This window comes from Muscardinus avellanarius (genome assembly GCF_963383645.1).
Source record: "Muscardinus avellanarius genome assembly, chromosome: 2".
Taxonomy (NCBI): Eukaryota; Metazoa; Chordata; class Mammalia; order Rodentia; family Gliridae; genus Muscardinus; species Muscardinus avellanarius.
In genome coordinates, this window is record NC_137787.1 from 119,306,305 (window position 1) to 119,334,273 (window position 27,969).

At 40.8% G+C, this 27,969-nt stretch overlaps 1 protein-coding gene across 1 annotated transcript; it reads right to left on the reverse strand.

Annotated features, from left to right (window-relative positions):
• Positions 1–402: 402 nt before the first annotated feature.
• ZMYM5 (zinc finger MYM-type containing 5) lies at positions 403–27,969 on the reverse strand (the record flags this gene model as incomplete). Its single annotated transcript, XM_080689416.1, has 6 exons — positions 403–954; positions 9,556–9,765; positions 12,493–12,721; positions 17,301–17,586; positions 27,159–27,252; positions 27,487–27,969. 6 exons carry the CDS (start codon positions 27,967–27,969, stop codon positions 403–405), a joined length of 1,854 nt encoding a protein of 617 aa, XP_080545542.1.

Below are 27,969 nucleotides of genomic sequence, written 5' to 3' on the forward strand. Positions count from 1 at the left end.
AGGTTAGCAAGACCTTGTTCCAAGATAAATAAAATAGGGCTGGGGTATAGCTCAGAAGGTTAAAAAAAAAAAAAAAAAGTCAAGTCTTCTTTCTCTCTCATTGTATTTAGAAAAGAATATTAACAAAACCTGATAAATGACAGTTTTCAACCCCACTTTTATTTAATAAGGTGAGAACTGACAGAGAAAATAAAAATTTGGCCTTACTAAAATCTGCAATAATGACTACTGAATCTAATTAGTGCTGGAGTTGGAACATTCTTTTCTATTTCTCTGCTATTATTGCTAAAGAACCGTGGTAAGTTACTCCATAGGTGACTCACAACTTCATGGAGTGGACTTACTGGACAGGCCTCTTCTAGTCCCGAGGACACTGTCATGTCTCACACACAACCAGTGGTGTCACGAGCACAGCAGGAGCGAGCCATCACTCTTCTCCTCATACCATCCATTTTCTATGGCACCATCACTTTTATTTCTTTTCAAATCCCATTTTAATTTTGAATACTTCATAGTATTGTTGATGTGCATTTCACTCTCCTCATGTTTACTAAGAATGTGTGATAAATGTTGCCAATCTCTGCACCCACTCTCATTTTTCAGTTGGTTTTTTCCTTCCCCAAAAAGTTTGCAGTATAGGCAAAACACAGAATCTTTGGAGGTTGAATAAAGTAACCAGGATCTAAGTGTTTTTTCACCACTTGGAAGAATTCTTGTATAATATGTTTCTGAAAACTTCCTGCCTGTACTGTCTTTTGGGAAGTTAAAATTCCTCACTTGAGGTGGATCATTTTCAACAAGAGTATCGCGTTGTTTAATGTTCAAACTCCGGGGCCATGTACCAGGATCTGCAGAAAGCACAACTGGTATCAGGGAGTCATCTAATTTTTCTTTTTCCAGTTGATCTTGAAGTTTATCAGCACTAGCTGCCAAGGTGGAAGGTAAACTCATATTCTGTTCGGTCAGTAATGTATCTGGGCTACATTCTGCTGAAACCTCTAGCTCTGAAGCCTTTTCTTCTTTTCCTGGTATTACCTCTATTTTTCCCAAACATGTGTTTGGTGATCCATACATTTGTCTTTCATTTTCTTCTCTAACAGCCTTCCTTTTTCTGTTTTCTGATGCTGGTAACAGTTTTGATTTTTTTTCCATCTAGGGAGAAACAGGGTAGATTACAATTTATATTTTCTTTTGAAGTACTGGGTAAGGAACCGAGGGGTATTCTACTTTCGAGCTACACCCCCAGCCCTATTTTTTATTCTTTATTTTTTGACAAAGATATTTTTTTCTTGTGGTACTGGGGTTCCTGGAATCCCTTCAATTTCCGGGCTACGCTCCCAGACCTATTTTTTATATTTTTATTTGGAAACAGGGTCTCCTAAGCCAGTGCGCGCGGCTGGCTTCGAACCTGCGCGATCCTCCTGTCTCTGCCTCCCAAGAGCGGGGATTACAAGCGTGCGCCACCACGCCTTATTCTTTATTTTTTGAAACAAGGACTCACTGAGTTGCACAGGGCCTCACTAAGTAGCTAAGGCTGTCCAGTAACCTTGATCCTCCTATCTCTGCCTCCCAAATGCTGGGATTACAAGCATGAGCCACCACACCCAGCTCACATTTTATTTCTTTATTGATTGATTCCAGTACTGGGGATGGAACCCAGGGGCATTCTACCTCTGAGCTACACCCCCAGCCTTATTTTTTATTATTTATTTTGAATTGCTAAGTAGCTGAGGCTGTTTGTGAACCCGGATCCTCCTATCTCAGCCTCTCAAATGCTGGGATTACAAGTATGCACCACCATGCCTGACTATTTTTATTTATTTATTTATTTTAGTGGTACTGGGATGGAACCCAGAGGCTTTCTACCATCCGGTGTCACCCCCAGACCTATTTTATATTTTATTTGAAATTAGGGTCTCACTAATTTGCCGAGAGCCTTACTAAGTACCTGAGGGTGTCCACGAACTGTGATCCTCTGGTCTCAGCCTCCTGAATGCTGGAATTATAAGCATGTACCAATCACACCAGGCTGGCCCCCTCCATCTTAATGGGACCCTGTTTCAAAATAAGCACACTTGCAATCCCAGCATTTGGGAGGCTGAGACAGGAGTGTTGCAATTCAAAGATAGCCTCAGCTACTTAGGCCCTTCACAACTCAGTGAGAGCCTGTTTCAAAATACATTAGTAAAAAAATAAAATAAAATAAAATAGGGCTGGGACATTAGCTCGGAGGTAGAATGCCCCTGGGTTCCATCCCCAGTACTGCAATAAATAAATAAGTAAACAAATAAAGAATAAAGAATAAAATAAAACTAGGGGTATAGCTCAAAGGTAGACTGCTCCAGGGTTTAATACCCAGTATCAGTGAATCTAAGGGGGAATATAGCCCAAGGCCTATTTAGCATGCAGAAAGCCATGGATTCAACCCCAAGAATGGACAAAAAGAAACCTGAAAATAGGACTGGTGCCTATTTGACTATGCACATAATCCCCATTTTTGGAATGGGACAACTTAGTTGACCATTCAGGAGTAAACATTTGCCATTTCTGTGCAATCTTTACTCAGTTCTGAGGGAACATTTATGAGCTCCTCTGCTTAACTTAGCAAAACATCATGTGCAAAGAAATACCCCATTTAAGAAATAGTTTTTTTGTGGCACTGGGAATTGAACCCACAGGCATTCTACCTCAAAGCTATACCCTCAGACCAATTTTCTCTTTTATGTGGAGATAGTGTCTCACTAGGTTACTGAGAGCCTTGCTAAAGCACCAAGGATGGTTTTGAACCTGTGATTCTCCTATCACAGCCTCCCAAGTACTTGGATTACAAGCATGTGCCACAATGCCCAGATTAGATTTGAAAACTATTAAGACTTAGTAGGCTGAGAATCCTAGGAGGATAGCAGGTCAGGCTCAGTAATTATGGGAGGCCCTCTGCAACTTAATAAGATCCTGTTTCAAAACAAAAAGTAGGCCAGGTGTGGTGGTACACACTTGTAATCCCAGCATTTACAATGCTGAAACAGAAGGATCCAGGTTTGTGGACAGCCTCAGCTAGTGAGGCCCCTTGCAACTCAGTGAGACCCTGTTTCAAAATAAAGAATAAAAAATAGGGCAGGGGGTATAGCTCAGAGGTCAAATGTCCCTGGCTTCCATCCCCATCCCTGCAAAAATAAATAAATAAATAAATAAATAAATAAATAAATAAATAAAATGAAATAAAGAATAAAAAGTAGGGCTGGGAGAAGGGTGTGGTGGCGCATGCTTGTAATCCCAGCATTTGGGAGGCTAAAACAGGATGATTCAGATTCATGGACAGCCTCAGCTACTTAGGCCTTTTGCAATTGAGACTGTGTTTAAAAATAAAGAATAAAAACAGGGCTGGGGGTGTAGCTCGGAAGTAGAATGTCCTTAGGTTCCACCCCCAGTACTACAAAAACAACAACAACAAACCAGTAAGCCAGTGTGGTGACACATGTCTATAATTCTAGTCTAGTATTTGGGAAGCAGAGAATGAATGACTGCAAGTTTGAGGACAGACTCACCAAATAGTGATACACTAATCAATCTACAAAGACTTTGTTTAAAAAAAATAATAAAATAGAGCTGGGAGTGTACCTTAGAGGTAGAATGCTTCAGAGTTCCATCCCCAGTACTGAGGGGAAAAAATGTATGGGAGAAAATTTATACTTAAGAGTTCTGTTTAGCCAGGTATAATAGCACATGCTTGTAATCCCAGCACTTGGTAGACTGAGATAGAAGGATCCCAGACTAAAGGCCAGCCTCAGCAACTTAGCAAGACTCTCAACTACCTAGACAGATCCTGTTTTAAAATAAAAAAACAACTACAAGCCAGGTATGGTGGTGCACATTTGTAATCATGGTACGTGGAAGCTTGATAGGATTGCAGGTTTGAGGACAGCCTCAGCAAGTAGTGAGACTCTTATTAATCTAGTGAGTTTCTATCTCCAAATAAAAACAGGGCTGGGGAGCTGGGCGTGATGACGCATGCTTATAATCTCAGTACTTGGGAGGCTGAGATAGGAGGATCACACAAGTTTGAAGCCAGCCTCAGCTACTTAGATTCTCAGCAACTTAGATCCTGTTTCCAAATATAATATAAAATAGGGCCAGGCATGGTGGTGCACACTTGTAATCCCAGCATTTGGGAAGGTGAGACAGGAGGAACATGGTTCATGTACAGCCCGAGCTACTTAGTGAGGTCCTTTGCAACTCAGTGAGACCCTGTTGCAAAATAAAGAATAAAAAATAGGGCTGGGGGTGTAGCTCAAAGGTAGAATGCTCCTAGGTTCCATCCCCAATACCGAAAACACACACACACACACACACACACACACAAAAAAAAAAAAAAAAAAAAACAGGTCTAGAAATGTATCCCCAAGGTAGAAAGCCCCTGGGTTCCATCCCCAGTCCTAAAAAAAAAAAAAAAAAAAAGGCTGGTGGTGGTGCACGCTTGTAATCCCAGCGTTTGGGAGGCTGAGAAAGGAGGATTGCACAGGTTCAAAGCCAGCCTCAGCTACTTAGTGAGACCCTGTTTCCAAATAAAGTATAAAATAGGTCTGGGAGTATAGCTCAGAGGCAGAAAAGCTCCTGGGTTCTACCCTCAATACCACAAAAAACAAAACAAAAAAAACATAAAATATATAAAATTATATATAAATTTCTTAAAAAATAAAATACAACTACCAAAAAAAAAAAAAAAAAAAAAAAGGGATTGGGGGGTTTAGCTCTAAGGCAAGATGCCCCTGGGCTCAATCCCAAATACCAACAAATAATCCCAGCATTCGGGAGGCTGAGACTGGAGCATAGCAGTTCACAGACAGCCTCAGCTACTTAGTGAGGCCCTCTGCAACTCGACCCTGTTTCAAAATAAAGAATAAAAAATAAGGCAGCGGATATAGCTTGGAGACAGAATGCTCCTGGGTTCCATCCCCAGACCTGGGGGGGGGGGGAATATATATATATATATGACTGAGGATCTAGCTCACAGATAGTATGTCCCTGGGTTCAATTTTGTACAAGGGGGGGAGGGGGAGAACATTTAAAATAAGGTTACTAGCTGGGGCGTGGTGGCAGACACTTGTAATCCCAGCATTTGGGAGGCTGAGACAGGAGGATTGTGGTTTGCAGACAGCCTCAGCTAATTAGTGAGGTCCTTTGCTTGAAAATAAAGAGACCTTGTTTGAAAACAGAGCAGGGCGTGGTGGCGCACGCTTGTAATTCCAGCACTTGGGAGGTTAAGACAGGAGGATCATGTAGGTTTGAAGCCAGCCTCAACTACTTAGTGAGGCTCTCAGCAAACTCACTGAGACCATGTTTCCAAATAAAATATAAAATAGGTCTGGGAGTGCAGCCCAGAGGTAGAAGGCCCCTGGGTTCCATCCCAGTACCACAGGAGGAAAAGAAAGAAAGAAAGAAAGAAAGAAAGAAAGAAAGAAAGAAAGAAAGAAAGAAAGAAAGAAAGAAAGGAAGGAAGGAAGGAAGGAAGGAAGGAAGAGAGAGTATAATAAATAGGGCTGGGTATGTAGCTTGGAAGTAGAATTCCCCTGGGATCCATCCCCAGCACTGCATAAATAAATAAATAAATAAATAAATAAATAAATAAATAAATAAATACACTGCAGAGAACTGGAATAGAAGGAACATATCTCAACATTATTAAGGCAATCTATAATAAGCCCACTGCCAACATCATATTAAATGGGGAAAAACTTCAAGAATTCCCCCTAAAAACTGGAACGAGACAAGGATGTCCACTATCACCACTTCTCTTCAATATAGTACTAGAGACTCTAGCCAGAGCAATAAGGCAAGAAAAGGAAATCAAAGGAGTACAAACAGGAAAAGAACTTAAGCTTTCACTATTTGCAGATGACATGATACTCTATTTAGAAAACCCAACAAACTCAACCAAAAGGCTTATAGAACTGATCAACAAATTCAGCAAAGTATCTGAATACAAAATCAATCTTAAAAAATCAGAAGCTTTCCTGTACACCAACCATAAATCCACTGAAAAAGAAATTCAGAAAACACTCCCACTCAGGATCTCCCATAAGAAAATAAAATACCTAGGAATAAACTTGACCAAGGAGGTAAAAGATCTCTATAAAGAAAATTATAAAACACTGAAAAAAGAAATCGAAGATCTTAGAAGATGGAAAGACCTTCCATGTTCATGGATTGGCAGAATAAATATCATTAAAATGGCCATCCTCCCAAAAGTGATCTACAGATTTAATGCAATGCCCATTAAACTACCAAGATCATTCCTCACAGACATAGAAAAATCAGTCCTTAAATTTATCTGGAATAACAAAAAGCCCAGAATAGCCCAGGTAGTTCTCAGCAACAAAAACCATGCAGGAGGAATCACAATACCTGACTTTAAGCTATACTACAAAGCCATTGTAATAAAAACTGCATGGTACTGGCAAAAGAACAGATATATAGACCAATGGAGCAGAATAGAAGACCCAGAAACAAGTCCACACACTTTCAGCCAATTGATTTTTGACAAAGGGGCCAAAAACATACACTGGAAAAAAAATAGCCTCTTCAACAAATGGTGTTGACAAAACTGGTTAACCATATGCAGAACACTGGATATTAATCCCACTTTTTCACCCTGTACAAAAGTCAACTCACGATGGATCAAAGACTTGGAAATTAAACCAGAGACCTTGAAGCTCCTTGAAGAGGGCATAGGTCCAACACTACAACACATAGGCTCAGACAAACATTTCCTCAACAAGACCCCAAAGGCACAACAAATTAAAAGGAGAATCAATACATGGGATTGCATGAAACTGAAGAGCTTCTGTTCAGCAAAGGAAACTACCAAGAACCTCAATCGAGAGCCAATAGAATGGGAGAAGATTTTTGCCACCTACACCACCGTTAGAAGACTAATATCTAGAATATACAGAGAACTCAAGAAACTCAACACTAAGAAAACAAAGCATCCAATAACAAAATGGGCAAATGAACTAAATAGACACTTCACAAAAGAAGAAATTAAAATGGCCAATAAATGCATGAAAAAATGCACAACATCACTGGCAATCAGAGAGATGCAAATCAAAACTACCCTGAGATTTCACCTAACTCCAACTAGAATGGCAATCATTCAAAACACAAACAACAACAGATGCTGGCGAGGATGTGGAGAAGTGTGAACTCTAAGACATTGTTGGTGGGATTGCAAATTAGTGCAACCACTTTGGAAAATAGTATGGAGAATCCTCAGAAGAATGGGAACAAACCTACCATTTGATCCAGCAATACCACTCTTGGGTATCTACCCAAAAGAAAAGAAACCAAACTACCAAAGTAATGCATGTGTATCTATGTTCATAGCTGCACAATTCACTATAGCCAAACTATGGAACCAGCCAAGATGTCCATCAACAGATGAATGGATTACAAAACTGTGGGATATGTACAAAATGGAATTTTACTCAGCCATCAAAAAAAACTTAATTACATCATTTTCAGGTAAATGGATGGAACAGGAGGACATTATGCTAAGTGAGATTAGTCAGTCACAAAAAATAAGAAATCAGATGCTTTCCCTAATATGTGAGAGTTAGGGAGAAATGGGTCATAGGAGGAACTCTTGAAAGAGGAAATCCTATAGAGGAGCAAATAAGACAACCTAAAGGAGGAGAAAGGAGGGGGGAAGAAGAAAAGCTCTAAAACACATAAAGTACTTAAACATATCAAAGTCAATCACTAAGGCAAGCAAGGGAGGGAGGGACAGGGAGGGAGAGAAACAAGATTTTCCATCCAAAAGATAACTAGGATTAGTTATCTGTGGAGATTCATTATTTATGTTAGTCTTTTACCTATCTAAATTATATTGTTCGCTTTTATTGTTGTTAATTTTTAGGATTTCTAGTTGGAATATTAATATACCTTCAGATATAGCATTTGGAAATATTTTATCCCATTCTATCAGTAACTTTTAACTGTTTACATTGTCTTTGGATATACAATATTTTTTTTTTTAGGGAGTTTGTTTACCCTTCTGTTGCCTGTGCCACTGAAATCATATCCAAGAAATCACTGCCAATTTCAAAAATGTGAGGTTTATGACCCAGATTTTCTTCTAAAAGTTTATAGTCTTAAGATTTATATTTAGGTCTTTTATCTATTTTGAGTTAATATTTGTATATGGGATTAGGTAAGGGTCCAATTTTATTCTTTTTCATGTAATTTTAATTTTTCAACAATATTTAGTTAAAAGATTATTATTTCCTCCCCCAAATGTTTGTGGAAACCTTGTCAAATATAACTTGACAATATAGGGAAGAATTTAGCTCTAGGCTTTTATTTAGCTCCAATAGTTTATATATCTGCCTTTAGAACAGTACTACACTGTTTCAATCATTGTAGCTTTATATGGTTTGAAATCAGAAAATATACATCTTCTAACTTTGTTCTTTTTCAAGATCGTTTTGGGTATCTAGAGTCCATATTCCATATTAGGATAGATTTTTTTTCTGAAAAATAAATATATAAATATATGATAGTTTCACCTAAAAAAAAAAAAAAGAAAAAATATCCTCTGGTAAGAAAGAAAGCAAAAAGAATTATTGAAATGTTATCTTTATCAAAAGCTTGGTATCAGACAAATGAAACTGTTATGTGAGATTATAATTTTTAATTTTGGATAAATTGCTATAATACTAGATGTCAACCACTAAGCCAAGCAGGGGAAGGAGGGATGGGGACGGAATGGGGTGGAGATTGGGTGGGGGTTGACTGGCGATGTGTGCATGTATGTCTACAAAAGTTTTTTTTTTTGTATCCCACTATGATGTATGAATACAGTGCACCAATAAAAAATTAAAAAAATAAAATAAAACCGCAAAAAAATAAAAATATAAATAAATAAATAATTAATTAAAGTTACTAGCCAAGTGTGTTAATGCACACTTGTAATCCCTGTACATGGAAGGCTGAGACAGACCAATTCAAAGATAGCCTCAGCAACATAGTGAAAAACTGTTTCAAAGTAAAAAATAAAATAGGGCTAGGGGTGTAGTGCAGAGGGAGAATGGAGTTCAATCCCTAGTGCCACACACACACACACACACACACACACACACACACACACACACACACACACACAAAGCCAGGTGTGGTGGTACAGCTTAAATAATATTAAGAATTCCTAAGCCAGGCATGGTGGGCATGCTTGTAATCCCAGTACTTGGGAGGCTGAGACAGGAGGATCGCCAAGTTCATGCCCAGCCTCAGCTACTTAGTGAGGTCCTTTGTAACTCAGTGAGACTCTGTTTCAAACTAAAGAATAAAAGATAGGGCTGAGGGTGTAGCTTGGAGGTATAATGCCCCTGGGTTCCATCCATAGTACTGCAAAAAAAAGGAAAGAAAAAGATTTTTATACATTTCTGAGAAGGGCCAGCTCCATGACAGAGTGACAGATGGAATGAGATTGATTTCTACCATGAATCTGGTGAATGTGAGCCAACAGGGTTATTATATATTGGATCATTAAAACAAAATTACCTGTTTATATTTGTTAAAACAACTTTGGCAGCAAAACCTCCTCTGCTGGCCCTCAATCAAGATGCTGCTTCCAGTGTTTTTATCCGGCATGTACTCTCCACACTGCTCACAGCAGTTCATGACTAAGCCATTGGCCAATCTGTACTTACTAAAGCAAGAGTTACTGCACAGTTTGTGTACCACATTATTAACACTGACTTCGTGACGAATCTAAAAAAAAAAAAACAAAAAAAACAAAGTTGGTTAGCAAGTATTACTAGTAAGAAGAGATTAGTGAATAATATTAGTTAAAAGAGCAATGAAATTAGTTCATGGAATACAAACAAAAAGCCCCTAAATAATATCTTAGTAAAAGATTAAGAAAAAAGGGTAAAAAAGATTTCATTATTTTTTAACTTCTTAAAATCAAGATTTACAGAAAAGCAATACATTTCATATTAACTTTCCTGAAAACCATTTTTAAATTTTTTCTTGATACTGAGAATTGAACCCAGTGGAATTCTATCGCTGAGATACACCCTCAGCTCTATTTTAATCTTTTCTTTTGAAACAAGATCTCAGCTCCCAATAACTGGGATTACAGGGGTGTACCTCCTTGCCCAGATCTGAAGACTTTTTTGTGTGTGTAGTACTGGGGATTGAACCCAGAGGCATTCTTCCTCTAAGCTACACCCCCAGCCCTATTTTTTATTCTTTATTTTGAAACAGTCTAACTAAGTTGCAGAGGGCCTAAGTAGCTGAGGCTGGTGGCAAATCTGTGATCCTCCTGTTCCAACCTCCCAAGTACTGGGATTATAGCCATGTACCACGACACCTGGCAGGAATTTTTTTTTTTTATGTTGGTACTGGGGATTGAACCCAGGGGAGTTCTACCACTGAGCCATACCCCTGGCCCTATTTATTTTTTGTTTGAAACAGGGTCTTACTAGGTTGCTGAGTGTTGATACATTGTCGGGCTATCTTCAAACCTGTGATTCTCTTGTCTCAGCCTTCCAAGTACTGAGATTTTAAGTATACATCACTACTCTCAGAGGCTTTTTTTTTCCCTTTCAGCAGTGGGGATGGAACCCAAGGGCATTCTACCTCTGAACTACACCCCCAGCCCCATTTTTTATTTATTTATTTATTTTTTTGCGGTACTGGGGATGGAACAAAGGGGGATTTTTATCTCCCAGCTATATCCCTAGCCCTATTTTTATTCTTTATTTTGAAACAGGCTCTGAGTTGCAAAGGGTCTCACTAAGTAGTAGCTGAGGCAGTTCTTGAACCCTGATCCTCCTGTCTCAGCTTCCCAAAGGCTGGGATTACAAACATGCACCACCACACCCACTATTCCTTATTTTTAAACAGGGTCTCACTAAGTTGTGGAGGGCCGCATTAAGTAGCTGAAGCTGGGCAAGAACCTGAGATCCTTCTGTCTCAGCCTCCCAAGTACTAGGATTACAAGCATGCCCACCATGCCTGGCTTAGGAATTCCTAATATTATAAAGTTTCCTATCCAGGTTTACTGGCCCACATATGTCAGTACTTGTGAGGCAAAGGTAGAATATGTAACTCTGTATTCATCAGTAAGGCAGTTTTCAAGGCAATAAATGAGAGAAAACCATGGCCTGGATTTGCACAGCTAGTTAAGAGGTCACTGACACCAAATTTAGTTGCCAGTAACACTAAAAATGAGGACTGCCTGAATACATGTCTTCCTGGTTCAGTAACTTGAAAGACTGCAGTACCATGCAATGGATGCTGGCTGAACACCATGCCTTCACTCCACTGCTCCACATGTGTACGTTAGCATCTGCTGCTTCACTCATGCCCTTAAACTAAATCTCCACCTAGTGTTGTAAACATGAAAAAATTCCTCATAAGACCACTGCCAATCTGGGTGGCAGCACATGCCTATAAACTTAGGTGGCTAAGACAGGAGGATCAAAAGTTTGAGGACAGACTTAGAAAGTAGTGAGACTCTTATCAGGAACCAAGTTCGTGGCCATCCTTAGGATCTCTGCAATTTAGTGAGATCTTATTTCCAGATGAAAAATAAAATAGTGCTAGAGATATAGCTTGCTGGTAGAATTCATCTGTTCAATCCCCAGCATTAAAATAAATAATTGAATAAATAATCACCTTGTTTGACTACAATGAAAGAAACAGATGTGGACTTCCTTTTTTATTTTGGTACTAGAGCTTGAACCCAGGGACATACTACCTCTGAGCTTTACCCTCAACCCTTTTTAATTTTTATAGTACCAGGGGTTGAACTCAGGGGCATTCTACTTCCAAGCTACATCCCCAGCCCTATTTTGTGTTCTATATTTTGAAACAGGGTCTCACTAAGCTGCAAAGGGCCTAAGTAGCTGAGGCTGGCTGCACACCTGCAATCCTCCTTTCTCAGTCTCCCAAGTACTGGGATTACAAGCATGCACCACCACGCCTAGCCCTAAGCCCATTTCAATTTATTTATTTTACTTTATTTTTGTGGTACTAGGGATGAAACCCCAGGGGCATCATACCTCTGGTACGATGAGGCTGGGCATGAACTATTTTTTTTATTCTTTTTTTTTTATTCCCTGCACTATATTTTTAATCTTTATTTTGAAACAGGGTCTCACTGAGTTGTGAAGGGCCTCGCTAAGTAGCTGACGCTGTCTGGGAACTGTGATCCTCTGGTCTCAGCCTCTGGAATGCTGAGATTACAAGTGTGTGCCACCATGCCTGGCTAGCCCTTTTAATTTTATATTGAGACAGGTTCTGAGGCTGGCCTCAAAACTGTGATCCTCCAGTCTCAACCTCCCAAGTATTAGAATTATAGATTTGTGTTACTGTATCTGGAGTAAATGTGTACTTTAAAACAATACAAATGAATATTTGTTCATAAGATAGTTCTAACATATCCTTATTCTTCCTCTGAACTGCAAGATGTATATCTACAATAAGTACACTATTGTATATCACAATTATGTCTGTTAGCTTAAAATACAAGTTAGGTATAAAAATCCAGACCTCTGCTAATTTAATACAAACTGTACATCTTGACTTATTAAGAACTCTTTTCCTAAGATTCTGTTTGTCTTCACCAGGAGACAAAGAAGATGTACTACAAAATTCTGGGAAAGTTTTGCTTGCTTCGACTGGAGTAACAACAGTAGCTGTCGTTGTAGGTGAATCTCTGAAACACAAAGTAGAAACAATTTAAGAACATTGCCTGCCTTCCTTCCTTTCTTTCTTTCTTTCTTTCTTTCTTTCTTTCTTTCTTTCTTTCTTTCTTTCTTTCTTTCTTTCTCCTTTTGGCAATACTGGAGATGGATGGAGATGGAACCCAGGGGAATTAGACCTCCAAGGTTCAGCCCCAGCCCTATTTTATTTTCTATTTGGAAATAGGGTCTCACAAAGTTGTAGAGGGCCTCAAAGTTGCTGAGGCTGTCCTTGAATCTATGATTCTTCATTCCTAGCTCACCCTCAGTACTTTTATTATTTATTTATTTATTTATTTATTTATTTATTTATTTATTTATTTTTGCAGGTATGGGGATGGAACCCAGGGGCATTCTATCTCCGAGCTACACCCTCTGCCCTATTTTTTATTCTTTATTTTGAAACAGGGTCTCAATGAGTTGCAAAGAGCCTCATTAAGTAGCTGAGGCTGTCTGCGAACTGCGATCCTCCAGTCTCAGCCTCCCAAATGCTGGGATTACAAGTGTGCGCCACCACACCAGGCATTTTTTATTTTGAAAGAGTCCCAAAGCCGGGCGTGGTGGCGCAGGCCTGTAATCCCCGCTGGGTTCGAAGCCAGCCTCAACTACTTAGTGAGGCTCTCAGCATCTTAGTGAGACCCTGTTTCCAAACAAATAAAATATTAAAAAGGTCTGGGAGTATAGCCCGGAGGTAGAAAGCCTCTAGGTTCCACCCACAGTACCACACACACACACACACACACACACACACACAAAAAAAAAAAAAAAAAAAAAAAAAAAGAGAGTCCCAATAAGTAGTTGAAGGCCAGGCATAGTGGCGCATACTTGTAATACCAGTATTTAGGTGGCTGAGACAGGAGAAACACAAGTTCATGGCCAGCCTCAGCTGTTTAGTGAGGCCCCTTGCAACTTAGTGAGACCCTGTTTCAAAATAAAAAAAGCCAGCTGGGTATGGTGACGCTTGCTTGTAATCCCAGTACTTGGGAGGCTGAGACAGAAGTATTGAAGGTTCGAAGCCAGCTTCGATAACTTAGTGAGGCCCTGTTTCCAAATAAGAAGTAAAATCAGTCTGGGGGGTTTAGCTCAGAGGTAGAAAGCCTTTGGGTTCAACCTCCAGTGTCACAAAAATAAATAAATAAATAAGCCATGTGTGGTTGTGCACACTTATAATTCCAGTATTTGGGAGGCTGAGACAGTAAAACTTCAGTTTGTGGCCAGCCTTAGCTAGTGAGGCCCTGTTTCAAAGAAAAGAATAAAAAAATAGGGCTTTGCGTATAGCTCAGAGGTATAATGCCCTTGGGTTTCATCCCCAGTATCCCCCCCCACACACAAGAGTTGTTGAAGCTATCCTTGAAGCTGTGATTCTTCTTTATTAACCTCTCAAGTACTGGTATTAGATTAGAGGCCTATACCCCATATCCTTGAACCTGGGATTATAGGCATATGTCACTATGCCTAGCTAAAACAGTGTGTGTGTGTGGGGGGGTGCTGGGGTTGAAACCAGAGGTATTATATCTCTGAACTATACCCTAGCCCTATATTTTAATTTGGAAACAGGGTCTCATTAAGTTACTGACAACCTAAATTGCTATGGCTGGCTTTGAACCTGAAACTCTTCTGTATCAGCATCCCAGTACAAGAATAGGCGCGCCATCACTCCCAATTTAAAACACTGTATTGCTGGATGTGGTGGCGCATGCTAGTAATCCCAGTACTTGGGAAGCCGAGACAGGATTGCAGGTTCAAAGCCAGTCTCAACAATTTTTTTAGCGAGGCTTTCAGCAACCTAGTGAGACTGTTTCTAAATAAGAAATAAGTCGGGCGTAGTGGCACACACTTATAATCCCAGCACTCAGGAGGCTAAGACCAGAGGATCCTGGTTCGCAGACAGCCTCAGCTACTTAACGAGGCCCTTCACAACTCAGTGAAACCCCATTTTCAAAAAAAAAAAAAAAAAAAAAAAAAAGACTAAGCCGGGTGTGGTGGCACACATTTGTAATCCCAGCGCTTGGGAGGCTGAGACAGGTTCGAAGCCAGCCTGAGCTACTTAGTGAGGCTCTCAGCAACTTAGTGAGACCCTGTTTCCAAATAAAGTATAAAAATAGGTCTTGAAGTATAGCCCGGAGGTAGAAAAGCCCCTGGGTTCCACCCCAGTACCACATAAAAAAAAAAAAAAAAAAAAAAAAAAAGGACTAAAAAATAGGCCCTTGGGTTCCATCCCCAGTACTGGGGGGAAAAAAAAGAAAAATAAATAAAATCAAGGGTGTACACTGGAGGTAGAATGCTTCTGAGTTCAATCCCCAGTACCCCCCGAAAAAATCCACTGTATTTTATCCAATGTTAAATATATGAATAATAATTGGTTTTTGTTTTGTTTCCAGATTCGGGATAGAATCCAGGGGCATTTTACCTCCAAGTTACATCCCAGCCCTATTTTTTATTCTTTATTTCGAAACAGGATCTACACAAGTTCATGGCCAGCCTCAGCTGTTTAGTGAAGTAGCTACAGCTCTTCGCAAACAGGGATCCTCCTTTTTCAGCCTCCCAGATGCTGGAATTACAAGCTTGCACCACCACGCCTGGCTAAATAACTGACATTTTTATGTTATTATTTAACTCTTGAAATCAACTTTTTTTTGGTGGTGGTGGTGGTGGAGGAACCCAGGGGCATTTTACCTCTGAGCTACGCCCCCAGCCCTATTATTCTTTACTTTTTTTATTTTTATTTTATTTTTTGGTGGTACTAGGTGTGGAACCCAGAGGCTTTCTACCTCTGGGCTATACTCCCAGACCTTTTTTATATTTTATTTGGAAACAGGGTCTCGCTAAGATGCTGAGAGCCTCACTAAATAGCTGAGGCTGGCTTCGAACCTGTGCGATCCTCCTTTCTCAGCCTCCCAAGCTTGGGGATTACAAGTGTGCACCACCACGCCAGGCCTTCATTCTTTATTTAGAAAACAGGTCTCACTGAGTAGCTGATGCTGTCCTTGAACCTTGAACCGGGATCCTCCCAAATGCTGGGATTACAAGAATGTGCCAACAAGCCCAGCTCTAACTATAACTTTTGGATGTGGCTTCCTTGCCACATTTCCTAAATGGAATGGAAGGAAATAATTCAGAGATAAAAACATCTTTAAAACATCTTTTTGTGTGTGTGTGTGTGGTACTGGGGCTGAAACTCAGAGGCTTTCTACCTCCGAGCTATGCCCCCAGCCCTAAAAAAGCTTCACTAAATAGACGAGGTTGTCTGTGAACTGCAATCCTCCTGCCTCAGTCTCCCAAACGCTGGAATTACAAATGTGTGCCATCATGCCTGGCTTCAGAGGTAAAAAACATCTTTTATAGCATAAGAATTTGATTCAGTTAAGATCTTTTCTTTTCTTTCTTTTTTTTTTTCTTTTTTTTTTGTGGTACTGGGGATAGAACTCAGAAGCATTCTACCTTTGAGATATACCCCCAGCCCTATTTTTTTCTTTCTTTCTTCTTTCCTTCCTTCATTTAATTTGAGGAACTGAACCCAGGGTCATTTTTTTTTTTTTTTTTGGTGGTACTGGGGTTCCTGGAAGCCCTTCTACCTCCGGGCTACACTCCCAGACCTATTTTATATTTTTTTATTTGGAAACAGGGTCTCTTAAGGCAGCGCTGCTGGCTTCAAACCTGCGCGATTCTCCTGTCTCCGCCTCCCAAGCCTGGGGATTATAAGCGTGGATTATATGCCACCATACCCGGCATACCCAGGGTCATTCTACCTCTGAGCTTCACCCTCAGCCCTATTTTTTTTTTTTTTTTTTTGGCTTGGTACCAAAGATAGTACCCAGGGGCATTCTACCACCGACCTGTACCCCCAGCCCTATTTTTTTATTCTTTATTTTGAAACAGGGTCTCACTGAGTTGCAAAGGACCTCACTAAGTAGCTGAGGCTGTTTGTGAACCGTGATTCTCTGGTCTCAGTCTCCCAAATGCTGGTATTACATGAGTGTGCCACCATGCCCAGCTCTATTTTTTATTCTTTATTTTGAAAAAGGGTATCACTAAATTGTGGAGGACCTCATCAGTAGATGAGGCTGGCCATGAACCTGTGATCCTCCTGTCTCAGAGTCTCTCAAGTACTGAGATTACAATCATATGCCATCACACCTGGCTGGCCTTATTCTTTATTGTAAAACGGGGTTTAAGTTGCAGAGGGCCTCAAAAGTTGCTGAGACTGGCCACGAATCTAAGAAGTTTCTTGTCTAAGCCTCCCAAGTACTAGGATTACAAAGGTGCACCACCACGCTCAGCTCAGATTTTTAGAAGAATCAAAACATGCTGGTATTGACTTAATTACGGGACAAGACAGGGAAAGAGTGGAGGCAGTGTCAGAAAGGAGAGGATGTACTTCATATCTGTACAGTACAAATGGGTCCATATTGGGAAAACTCAAGCTGAGTAACCTTAAAGATACCCCTGCAATAAATTTATCCATGCATCCATCTGCTTCTAAAATTATGCACAGAATACTGATTCTCCTGCTTACAATCAATCACGTGGAGAAATATGAAAGACACTGCTTACTTTTTACATATTACATTTCTCATCTTGCGTGTACGTTTTCGAGAAAAGGCAGAGAGACACATGGTTGAGCAGAAGAGGTGAGCTAATCCTTTCCGCTGGTAAGCTGTCTGTCCCTTCTGTAAAGCTTTTTGGCAGTTTGCACAAGTGACTTTAGCTGGCTTGGTAAATTGCTGCTGGAGCGAAGGCTGTAAATTCTGGTTAGAAAGTAAGGCCACTGGAGATAAAGAATCCACCCCTGGCTGTTTCTGATTCCGAGGAAATGATGCTGACTGAGAGATCCAAGAATCTTAAAAATGAAACAAACAAGAAAAAGTGACAGAATAAAATAAAACTTCACATCAACATATATTTTCAGTTTCATTTAAAAGTTAAAGAGGAGCCGGGCATGGTGGCACATGCTTGTAATCCCAATACTTGGGAGGCTGAGACAGGAGGATCACGCAGGTTCGAAGCCAGCCTCAGCTACTTTGTGAGGCTCTCAGCAACTTAGTGAGACCCTGTTCCAAATAAAATATAAAATAGGTCGAGTATAGCCTAGAGGTAGAAAGCCCCTGGGTTCCAACCCCAGTACCATCAAAATAAATAAATAAAAGTTAAAGAGGCCAATGAGCCACATAAGCAAGGGGTTGTGACTACACAGTCTGGACAAGGAATCCAGAACTGTCCACTGTACTCCAAGGACACGACACTCCATTGTGCCAACAATGAATGGTGGTTCCTGGAACTGAGAGGTACTCCAGAGGCTAGAGATGGAGCAGAGTGGTAGAAGGCCTGTTTAGAATTCCATTCCTGGCTGTCTCCTGAGCTCACTGGATTCTTTAGGTCTATGAAGTGTGTGTGTGTGTGTGTGTGTGTGTGTGTGTGTGTGTACCCAGAAGCAGTATACTTCTGAGTTACACCCTCAGCCCTATATTTTACTTTGAAAAAGCATCTCATTAATTTGCTATGACTGAGCTTAAACCTGGAATTCTCCAATGTCCCCCTCCCAAGTACTAGAATTACAGGTAAGAGCCACCAAGACCAGGTGTGATTTTTCTTTTGGTACTGGTACTCAGAGGCTTCCTACCTCCGGGCTATACTCCCAGCCCTATTTTATATTTTATTTGGAAACAGGGTCTCACTAAGTTGCTGAGAGCCTCACTAAGTAGCTGAGGCTGGTTTCGGACCTGTGTGATCCTCCTATCTCAGCCTCCCAAGTGTGTGCCACCACGCCCAGCTTTTTTTTACTGTTTTTTTTTTTTTTTTGGTGGTCTATACTACCTCCAGGCTATACTCCCAGACCCATTTCATATTTTATTTGGAACAGGGTCTCACTAAGTTGCTGACAGCCCCACTAAGTAGCTGAAGCTGGCTTTGAACCTGTGTGATCTTCCTATCTCAGCCTCCCAAGCTTGGGGATTACAAGCGTGCGCCCGTTTTTTGTTTACTGTTTAATGTAAAGGTTATGTGATGAGTACTGCCCTTTCACTGAAACATAGTTTACTCAAAAGCTTCATAATAGGACTAAATAGAGCCCTGGTTTCAATACCCAGTACCACACACACAAAAAAATAAAAAAGAACTGGGTATGATGGCACATGCTTGTAATATCAGTATTTGAGAGGCTGAGATGGAAAGATAACAAGTTCAAGACCAGCCATGCCAATTTAGTGAGGCCACCTACAACTTAATGAGCCCCTGTTTCAAAATAATAGGGCTGGAGGTATAGCTTTTAGAATGCTCCTGGTTTCCATCCCCAATATCACACACACAAAAGTATCATTACTTTTTTTTTATAATAATTTTGATCATTTTCATAATTTTAAGATTTTGCAATTTTTGGCGTATGATACTGGGGATGGAACCCAGGGGCATTCTATCTTTGAGCTACACCCCCAGCCCTATTTTTTATTCTTTATTTTTTATTTATTTTTTTATTTTTATTTTTTGGTGGTACTGGGGTTCCTGGAAGCCCTTCTACCTCTGGGCTACACTCTCAGACCTATTTTTTTTTTTTTTGAAACAGGGTCTCTTAAGCCAGCACAGCTGGCTTTGAACCTGCGCAATCCTCCTGTCTCCGCCTCCCAAGCTTGGGGATTACCAGCGTGCGTCACCACGCCCAGCGTTTTATTCTTTATTTTTGAAACAGGGTCTTACTGAGTTGTGGAGGGCCTCACTAAGTAGCTGAGGTTGTCTGCAAACCGCGATCCTCCTCTCTCAGCCTCCCGAAAGCTGAGATTACAAGCATGTGCCACCACACCCAACTAAAATTTCATAATTTTAACTTTTTTTTTTCGGGTCTGGCATTTGACCTCTGAGCTATACCTCCTGCCCTATTTTTTATTCTTTATTTTTGAAACAGGGTCTCACTAAGTTACAGATGGCCCCACTAAGTAGCAGAGGCTGTCCACAAACCGCTGAGATTACAAATGTGAACCACCACACTGGCTTCACCAGACCTATTTTGAAAGAGGGTTTCAAAAGTTGTTGAGGAATTCACTAAGTGGCTGAGGCTGGCCTCACGCCTGTGATCCTCCTGTCTCAGCCTCTCAAATATTAAAATTACAGGCATGTGCCAGTGACATCTGGTCAGATCCCACTTTTTTGTGGTACTGGGGACTGAATTTAGGGACATTCTATATCTGCTATATCCTCAGCCTTATTTTTATTTTAACTTTTTGTGGTACTGGGGATGAAACCAAGAGGCCTTCTACCTCTGTGCTACATTCCCAGACCTATTTTATATTCTATTTGAAAACAAACTCTCATTAAGTTGCTGAGCCTCACTAAATTGCCGAGGCTGGCTTTGAACCTGTGCGATCCTCCTGTCTCAGCCTCCCCAGGACTGGGATTACAAGTGTACGCCACCACGCCGGGCTTTTTAAATTTTTTTTGTGTGTGTGGTATTTTTTTGTGCATTCTACCTCCGAACTACACCCCTAGCACTATTTTTTATTCTTTATTTTGAAACAGGGTCTCCTGGCATTGCAAAGGGCCTCATTAAGTAGCTGAGGCTGTCCATGAACCTGGAACCTCCTGTCTCAGCCTCCTAAATGCTGGGATTACAAGCGTACGCCTGGCTTTTATTCATTTTTAGCAGGTCTGGGAATGGAACCCTGGGGCATTTGACCTCTCCCACCCTATTTTTTATTCTTTATTTTGAAACAGGTTTTCACTAAGTTGCAGAGGGCCTAAGTAGCTGAGGCTGTCTGCAAACTTCAACCCTCTGGTCTCAGCCTCCCTAATGCTGGGATTAGAAGCATGTGCCACCATGCTTGCCTCTTTATTTTTATTTATTTGGGGGGGGGGGTGGAACCCAGGGGCCTTCGACCTCTGAGCTACACCTACTGCCCTTTTTTTTATTCTTTGAGACAGGGTCTCACTAATTTGCAGAGGGCCAAAGTAGTTGAGGCTGTTCGCAAACCGCAATCCTACAGTCTCAGTCTCCCAAATGGAGACTTCAATATTTCTGAGGCTACCCTCTGCCTATCCTCGAACCTGTGAGCCTCCTGTCTCAACTTCCCACGTACTGGGATTATAGGCCCAGCTAGATGCCATCTTTTATTTATTTTTTATTTTTTTTTTTGGTGGTACTGGGGGTAGAACTTAGAGGCTTTCTACCTCCGGGCTATACCCCCAGACCTTTTAAAATTTTTTATTTGCAAACAGAGTCTCACTAAGTTGCTGAAAGCCTCACTAAGTAGCTGAGGCTGGCTCCGAACCTGTGCGATCCTCCTGTCTCAGCCTCCCAAGCGCAGGGATTACAAGCGTGCACCACCACACCCAGCTAGATGCCATCTTTTATTTATTTATTTATTTATTTATTTATTTATTTATTTATTTATTTATTTATTTATTTGGTGGTACTGGGGGTGGAACTCAGAGGCTTTCTACCTCCAGGCTATACTCCAAGACCTTTGTTATATTTTTTATTTGGAAACAGGGTCTCACTCAGTTGCTGAGAGCCTCACTAAGTAGCTGACTGGCTTCGAACCTGTGCGATCCTCCTGTCTCAGCCTCCCAAGCGCGGGGATTACAAGCATGCGCCACCACACCTGGCTAGATGCTATCTTTTAAAAACATTAAAATTAAACAGGGTGTGGTGGCGCATGCTTGTAATCCCAGCATTTGGGAGGCTGAGACCAGAGGATCGCGGTTCACAGACAGCCTAACTACTTAGTGAGGCCCTCTCCAACATATTGAGACCCTGTTTCAAAATAAAGAATAAAAAATTGGGCAGGGGGTGTAGCTCGGAGGTCAAATGCCTCTGGGTTCCATCCCCACACCCACACACACACACAAAATATATATATATAAAAATTACTAATGGTCAAGCATTGATGGCGTGTGTATGTGTTACAAGATTATTAATCTGTGAGCTACATCCCCAGCATTATGTGTGTTACTTGTTTATGTATTTATTTATTTATATTTGGCACTAGGGATTGAACCCAGAAGCCTTCTACCTTTTTTTTTTTTTGGGGGGGTGGTACTGAGAATGGAACCCAGGGGCTTTCTACCTCTGGGCTACACTCCCAGACCTATTTTATATTTTATTTGGAAACATGTTCTCTTAAGCCAGCTGAGGCTGGATTCGAACCTGCGTGATCCTGTCTCAGCCTTCCTACTCATTTACTTTTCTTTCTTTCTTTCTTTCTTTTTTTTTTTTGCAGTGCTAGGGTTGGAATCCAGGGGCATTCTACCTCTGAGCTACACCCCCATTTTTTAAATTCTTTATTTTGAAACAAGGTCTCACTAACTTACAAAGGGCCTCATTAGCAAACCTGTGATCCTCCTCTCTCAGCCTCTCAAGCACTGGAATTACAAGCATGTGCCACCATGCCCATCTTAGCCTTCTATTTTGAGCTAAAGCCCAGTCCTTTTTTCATTTTGTATTTTGAAACCGGGTCTACTGTATTTTGAATGGGCCTAGCTGAATTGCCAAGACTGGCTTTAAACCTGCCATCCTTCTGTCTCATCCCACAAGTACTGGGATTAGAATTGGGTGCCACCACAACCAATTTACTTTGTATTTTGAAATAGGGTCTCATTAAGTTGCTGAAGGAGTTGCTGAAGGACTTGCTAAATTGTTGAAGATGGCCAGGAATCTGCAGTCCTGTTTCCTCCCGCCTCCCAAATTCCCAGATTATAGGTGTTTGATACACACACTCTGAAAACTTGGATTTTGTCTTTAAGAAAAGCTAGAGCCCAGCTTGTGGCACACATCTGTAATTCCATTACTTGGGAGGTTGAGTTAGGAGAATCACAGGTTCAAAGACAGCCTCAGCAAGTAGGGAGATTCTCAGCAGACTTGGGAGACCTTTTTGCAAAATTAAAATAGGATTGGATGTATAGCTTGGAGGCAGAATGACTCTGGGTTCAATCTCCAGGAAAAAAAAAAAAAAGAAAGAAAAGAAATACCAACAAGAGTTTTTCTTAAGTGACAGGCATTATTTTATTTTATTTTATTTTATTTTATTATGGAATCCAGGGCCCTTCTACCTGGGCTACACTCCCAGACTTATTTTATGTTTTATTTGGAAACAGGGTCTAACTAATTTGCTAAAAGCCTCACTAAGTAGCTGAGGCTGGCTTAAAACCTGCACAATCCTCCTGTCTCTGCCTCCCAAGTACTGGGATTATAAGTGTGCACCACCATGCCGCCTGGCTACATTTGATTCTTTTATTCTGTGGTTCTAGGGGTTGTATTCACTGGCTCACTACCAAAGAGTCATACCAACAGCTCTTATTTATTTACTTATAGTAATTTCATTTGGATTTTGGTGGCACCGGGGATTGGACCCAAGGGCATTTATCCCTCCAAGTTATTTCCAAAGGCCCGCCTCCCTTTTTGAAGTATTGGCAATTGAACCCAAAGACATTCTATTTCCAAGCTAAACCCCAGCCCTATCTATTTTTATTTTGAAATGGAGTCTTTATAGGTTGATGAGAGTCTCACTACTTCTGAAGCTGGCTTCAAACTTGTGATCTTCCTGTCTCAGCCTCCCAAGTACTGAGATTACAGGTATGCACCACCACACCCAGTGCCTTCCTTCTTCTTCTTTTTTTTGGTGGTACCGGGGATTGCGCCCAGGGTCCTTCTACATCTGAACCATATTCCTAGACTTTTTTTTTTTTTTCGGTACTAGTGATTGAACTCAGGTGCGTTCTACCTATGAGCTATACCCCTGCCCTATTTTTTATTCTTTATTCTGAAATAGGATCTCACTAAATTGCAGAAGGCCTCACTAAGTAGTTGAGGCTGGCTGCAAATCTGTGATCCTCCTGTCTCAGCTTCCCAAGTCCTGGGACTGCAATCTTGTGCCACAACATCCAGCTCAGACCTATTTTTTTCATTTTGAAACAGGTCTCACTAAGTTGTGGAGGGTCTCACTAAATTGCTAAGGCTGTCTCCAAACCTGTGATCCTCCTGTCTAAGCCTCCCAAGTACGTACTGAGATTATAGAGGCATAAACCACCATACCTGGTTTTGTTTTTTTATTTTGAGACAGGATTTCACTAAGTTGCTGAGGCTAACCTGGAACTTACAATTCTCCTGTCTCAGCTACCCAAGTTGCTGGGCTCACAGGTGAGTGCCTCCATTCTTGGCCTCACTTAAAGTTCTTTTTAAGAAAATGTTTCCCAGTATATCCATTATTTATCATTCAAGTTAACATAGAATTTCATGGAACTGCCCAGTTCACCTTCAGTGTAACAGCTGTGCAAGTGCTTTTCTGTTTTACTTAAGTAGCAGTTGTAATGTGGTATGTAAGAGATTTTATGAATATCCAGAATGTCATTCAGAAAATTAAGACACAGTGAATAACTGAAATTCAGTAAAATTAATACTAATTCTTACTCTTTGGGGCTGGAGATATAGTTCACTGGTAGACTTTTTGCTTTCCATCTATGAGGACCTGAATATATAATCCCCAACAGTATAAAAAATAAAAAGGAAGCTGGGTGTGGTGGTATACGATTGTAATGCCAGCATTTGGGAGGCTGAGACCGGAGGATCACGGTTCATGGACAGCCTGTTACTTAGTGAGGCTTTTTGTACCTCAATGAGACCCTATTTCAAAATAAAGAATAAAATTAGGGCTTGTGGTTTAACTTGGAGGTAGAATGTTCCTGGGTTCCATCCCCAGTACTGCAAATATAAAATAAAATGGAGGTGGGCACATTGGCACATGCCTGTAATCCCAGTATTTGGAAAGCTGAGACAGGAGGATTTGGGGTTTCAGACCAGTCTCAGCAAACTAGTTAAGATTCTGTTTCAAAACAAAAAATAAAAAATGGCCGGAGGAGTAGTTCTGAGGTGGACTGCATCTGGGTTCAATATGCAGTCCCGCCCCCCAAAAAAGAAAAGAAAATTAAAAGGAAGCCAGTGGTTTTTACTATTTCATCAAAGACATTAGTTACATACTCAAAAATGTGTGTTCAGGTTATACCTCAGAGACAGAGCACCTGCCTACAGCACAATCCCAAGTTTTATTCCCCAGCAAGATATTTTTTTTTAATTTTGTGGTACTTGAGATTGAGCCCCCTGGGGCATTCTACCTCCAAACTATTCCCCTCACTCCTACTTTATTTTTATTTTGAAACAGGGTCTCACTAGGCTATTGAGTGTGACTACTTGCTGAGGCTGTCCTTGAACATGCAATTCTCCTGTCTTAGCCTCCAAAATACCGAGATTACAGGTATGCACCACTATGCCTGGTTAAAAAAAAAAAATTATCTGGCTATGTCTCTGGTTGTTGGGATAGAGAGTCAAATCTTGGAAATTTTGAGAATATTAGGACTCTCTTTTTAATCCAGGCTCAGTGGCACCTGTGTGTAATTCCAGTACTTGGGAGGTTGACACAGGAGGATTGAAGGTTTGAGCATAGACTCAGGAAGCTTAGTGAAACCCTCAGCAACTTAGAGATTCTGTTTCATTTCATTCATTCATTCATTCATTCATTTTTGTGGTACAGGGTGTGGAACCCAGGGGCTTTTCTACCTCCAGGCTTTGAACCTGTGTGATCCTCCTGTCTCAGCTTCCCAAACACTGGGATTACAAGTGTGCGCTACCACACCTGGTTAACTCCTAGACCTATTTTTTATTTATTTATTTATTTGGTGCTACTGGGGGTGGAACCCAGAGGCTTTCTACCTCTGGGCTATATTCCCAGACCCATTTTATATTTTATTTGGAAACAGGGTCTCACTAAGTTGCTGAGAGCCTCACTAAGTAGCCGAGGCTGGCTTTGAACCTGTGCGATCCTCCTGTCTTGGCCTCCCAGGCGCAGGGATTACAAGCGTGCGCCACTATGCCCAGCTCCCTAGACCTTTTTAAAAATGTTTTCTGGTTGGACATGATGGCACACGCTTGCAATCACAGCATTCAGGAGATGGAGACTGGAGGATCGCGGTTTGCAGATAGCCTCAGCTACTTAGTGAGGCTCTTTGCAACTCAGTGAGACCCTCTTTCAAAAATAAAAGGACTAGCTGAGTGTGGTGGTGTCCATTTGTAATCCCAGGATTTGTGAGGCTGAGAATGGAGGATCGTAGTTTGAGGACAGCCTCAACTACTATCTAGTGAAGCCCTTTGGAATTCAATGACACCCTTTTTCAAAATAAAGAATAAAAAAGAGGACTGGGGGGGGGGTGGGTAACTCAGAGGTAGAAGGCCCCTGGGTTCCATCCCCAGTACTGCAAAAATAAATAAATAAATAAATAAATAAATACTAAATAAACTAAAAAATAGGAATGGGGTGGCTCAGAAGTAGAATGTCCTTGTGTTCCATCTCTGGTACCTCCAAACTACATCCTCAGAATAAAAAAAAAATACATCTTTCAAAATAAAAAAAAACAACTTTATTTTGAAACAGGGTCTCACTATAAATTGCAGAGGCTCGCTGCAAACTTGCAATTCTCCTGTGTTAACCTCCCAAGTACTAGGATTACAAGGGTGTGCCGCCATCACACAGGGCTAAACCAGGGGCATTCTATCTCTGCACTACATTCTCTACCCCTATTTTACTTCTTAATTTGAAATAGAGGTCTTGCTGAATTGCTGGGGCTGGCTTGGAACCTGCAATCCTTGTCTCCCAAACAATGGGATTAATTACAGACATGCATCACCATACTTGCCTATTTATTTATTTTTGTGGGTCTGGGGATGGAACCCAGGGGCATTTGACCTCCGAGCTACACCCCCTGCTCTATTTTTTATTCTTTTAATTTTGAAACCGGGTCTCACTGAGTTTCAGAGAGCCTAAGTAGCTGAGACTGTCGGCGAACTGCGATCCTCCAGGTCTCAGCCTCCCGAATGCTGGGATTACAAGGGTGCGCCACCATGCACCGCTCAATTCTTTCTTTAATTTAAAGCCAGGACAGCAAGTCAGGTGTTGTGGCACGTTTCCACATTCCCAATACTTGAAGACCAAGTTGTATCATTTATTTATTTTTATTTTTTGTGTGTGATTTTGAGGATTGAACCCAGGATTATTCTACCTCTGAATTATACCACCAGCCCTATTTTCAACATTTATTTATTTAATTTTTTTAGTGCTAGAAATTGAAGACAGGGACATTCTACCTCTGAGCTACTCTCAGCCCTATTTTAGCCTTTATTTTGAAACAGGGTCTCATTAAGTTGCTGAAAGCCTTCTTAAGTAAGTGAGGGTGGAGATCCTCCTGTCTCAGCCTCCCAACTACTGGGATTACAAACACGTGCCACCACACCCAGCTGTTTTATTTAAACTAATCTACTTTAATACAAAAGCCAAGAGAAAATATTTCCATGGAATGTAAATAAAACAGATACAAGTATTTGAAAAAAATGTCTAAAAGTCTACTTCCTTGAGGAAGAAGACAATATTACCTAATGCTTACCAGGATTATGATGAGTTGCCGATCCTCCATTCTGAAATAGGTCTCCTGCCACATTCATTCTACCAGGATTAAAACGTCCTACTCCAGTCTTGGTCTGTGAAGTTAAAGATGGGTGTGTTTGTAGATTAACACCAAAACTACTTGACTGCAGTCCTTTAGCGACATCTCCCAAGCTGGTATTCTACAGTGATGTTATATGGGTGATCATTAAGTTCATATCTTGCCCATCATTTAGAGCTTATACCTGTTTCTAAGGTAGTAACATTAGTAATATAGATTTCAGAGTCAATTTTGTAGTGATAACACTATTACCCCTTCCTGCATTTACCTTACTTCTTGAAAGACTGGAAGTGGAGAAATCCAAATCTTTGGTATTGTTTTTAGTTCCACGAAGTCCCCATTCAGTACAACTAGAATAATTTTTCTCCTCTCCTCCATTCATTTCTATGTCGTCTTCATCATCAATAACAATTGTTTCACATATATTTCCTTTCTGAGATGCCAAATCTCTTGAGGAAGGCAGAATTATAGAATAATTTCCTTGTGGCTTTTCATCTTTCGGTGATGCAAATATATTTCTTTGATCAGCTATTGCTGGAGCAGAAAGTGAAGGAGGTTGTACAGATTCAACAAATACAACATCATCATCATCATCTTCCACTGATGAGTTTCTAGATCTATCAACTAAAGGACTAGTTGGATCAGCAACTGAACTTCCTATGTCCATAACGCTAGCTGCCATGGCCATATTCCCTAATAAATTGGGAGTCTGTCTGTTCAATTCTAATCCTTCCGTGGAACACTTATCCAT